Consider the following 2,472-nt stretch of genomic DNA (forward strand, 5'->3'; position numbering starts at 1 on the left):
CGTGGAACATGGTGGCAGAGGGGAGAGAGGTAGGCTACACTGGGGACATGGGGAGGCTAGTTTTCAACCGTTTGGAAGGTTAAGCATCACCCCAGATGTCCCTTCACTGTTTCTTACCCCCTTACTCTGCCCCTTGGACCACATGCAGAGGTTCACACGCACACACATGCACAGGTTCCGATAAAGGTTTTTAGCACCTATCCTGAGCCTCAGTATTCTCATCCACAGAATGGGGAATGAAATAAGAAAGAGTTCTCTAAGATCTATGACTGGTGAGAATACAAAGGCTTTAGAACTTTCCTGGACATGAAAAGCTTAAGAATTACATGGCAGGCTAGGCCCAGCTAAGGAGCTAATGTGCTTGGGTCTTGTAATTTTGGGAAGTTTAAGCTGCATGTTCACACACACACACAAAAGTGAGCCTTGCCCACTCACTGGACTTTCCAGCAGAGTGCATGCCTCCCTCATCCTTCCAGTGCACTTGGGGAAGGGGAGAGCCTCTCTGGGGAGCCCCTGGTCTGAGGCCAGCCTGGCCAGAGGCGACAAGCAAGGCCAGGGTTAGTGAAGAAAAGAGAGGCCTGGGAGAGCCTGCGAGTGCCAGCTGACCACCACACTCATCTTCATCACCTGCCTCACCACCTCGAAGACTGGAGTTCACGGCCTCTAGTTCACCGCACTCATCTTAGTGACTGGTCACCTAGTAAATAAATCATCGTCTCTCCCAAGAGTCCCATGGGGCTTGTGTCTCGGTCTGCAGATTGGCAGGAAATGTCCTGCGTCTCCAGCAGGATCGGCACCACAAGGAAAAGAAGATTCCCAATCACTTGCTCAGAAACTTGGGGCAAACGTTTTCTCTCTCCGAGTTATCCCTCCTGCCTTCCCTCATCAATGGGGGTTGTAGAACCTCTATATTCCTCTCCACCCCACACTCCACCTCAGTACAGGACACATATATATATATATATATATATATATATATATATATATATATATTTTTTTACATTATTCTCCCTCTTTGTTTTCCCCAAACCTTTTGGAATCAGGAATCTGACTTCATCTCCACAACACAGGAGTTGCCATCCCATGGAATATCTCTATAAGCAAGAAAAAAAAATGCTATTGATGCTATCTTTCCATTTTATTAGAACTTTCCGAGCATCTCTTTCTTCCTCATCTCATCAATGAGCTCTTGGATTCTTTGGTTCCTGGTCTTTTCGTATGGGCTCGGTCGTCGAGGGATTAGGTTGAGTGGCTGGACTTCATCCTCCAGGCCCTGGATTTTGTAGGGAACATCCACAGCGTTGGTTTCCGGATGGTCCTCGGTGGCACTGGTGCTGGAAGTATTGAGAGGCACCTCCAGGGGTGTGCCTGGCGGAGGCTGCACCTCCGTGACTAGAGTGGGCACTGGGAGGGTGGGCATGAGCTCTTCAATGTCATTGTGCTTCCCAGAGGGTGGTTCTGCCCTGTCGTCCACATTGGTGAGGTTGTCTTGCAGGTTACAGGATTTGCAGCACAGCTTATTATAGCCTGGGATGGAGCAATAGCGAGACAAGACTTCCATCCTACAGAACATTGACTTGTCACCTTGGCAGCGGCCCTCTGAAAGAGAAAAGTGGGACAAATAACCAAAGGACAGATAAGGGGGACCTTGTTCCCCCACAGGAAGCGGTTTTCTGGAGGAGGCATTTGAAAGAGCCCAGAGACAGCACAGAGGCAAGCGAGCTCACACAGAAAGCCTGTGTGGTTTTGATATCGGGCAGCCCTTGGGCAGGGTGGATCCGGGGACGCCACCCTTGAGTGCTGCCACACAAGCTGTGAGCAATGCTCCCCTCCTCCAAGCAGGCCCTGAATGAGTGCAAATTTTTCAGTATCTCTCAAAGTCTGAGACAGAAATGAGGCCTGTCTATTCTCAGGGAGTGATTCCAAGCTCATCTTAAAGAATGGGGCTTTGTCAGATCTTCACATCTGATATCCCAGTGGTAACCCCAATGACATTCTTTGGCACAGTTTGACTCTACAGTAATCTTTAAGCAGTAACTATAACAAAATTAAACCTAAAACAGCCAATTCCTAACACCCAAAAGAGCGCATGCCAGAGCCTTGGCTGTGGCCTCACCATACTCCTCCACATTTTTTCCCATCCTCACCCAAACTCTCCAGATGATCTTTGTTTCTGAAAAGGGACTAAATAGAAATTGAAAATCATGCAGACTTATCTGGGATTTCTTCCACTTGCCTCAACTTACTTGAGAGCCTTATGTCCTGCCACTGCTCCATCCACCACATGGCCCTGCCACATTGAGCTTCTGGCCATTTTCCAAAGTGCTCCAGAACTTGATGCCTTCACATAGACTAATTCTTCTGCCCAGGACATCCTCCCCTTTCTTTCCCACCCGAGATCTGGTCATCCACGGTCTGTCTTGTATGGAGAGCCCTGACTCTCTGCAGAGGCCATAGTTGTCTCTCTCTTTC

The 2,472-nt window shown here is 48.8% G+C and overlaps 1 protein-coding gene across 1 annotated transcript in view; it reads right to left on the reverse strand.

The window, feature by feature from the left end:
* Positions 1-1,141: 1,141 nt before the first annotated feature.
* ADAMTS2 (ADAM metallopeptidase with thrombospondin type 1 motif 2) overlaps positions 1,142-2,472 on the reverse strand; it is a 249,185-nt gene continuing 247,854 nt past the window's right edge. Inside the window, exon 22 of the mRNA XM_007454815.1 lies at positions 1,142-1,599. Within this exon, the coding sequence (XP_007454877.1) occupies positions 1,142-1,599 (458 nt within the window). The remainder of the gene's footprint in view (positions 1,600-2,472) is intronic.

This window comes from Lipotes vexillifer, unplaced genomic scaffold (assembly GCF_000442215.2).
Source record: "Lipotes vexillifer unplaced genomic scaffold, Lipotes_vexillifer_v1.1 scaffold2091, whole genome shotgun sequence".
Lineage (NCBI taxonomy): Eukaryota > Metazoa > Chordata > Mammalia > Artiodactyla > Lipotidae > Lipotes > Lipotes vexillifer.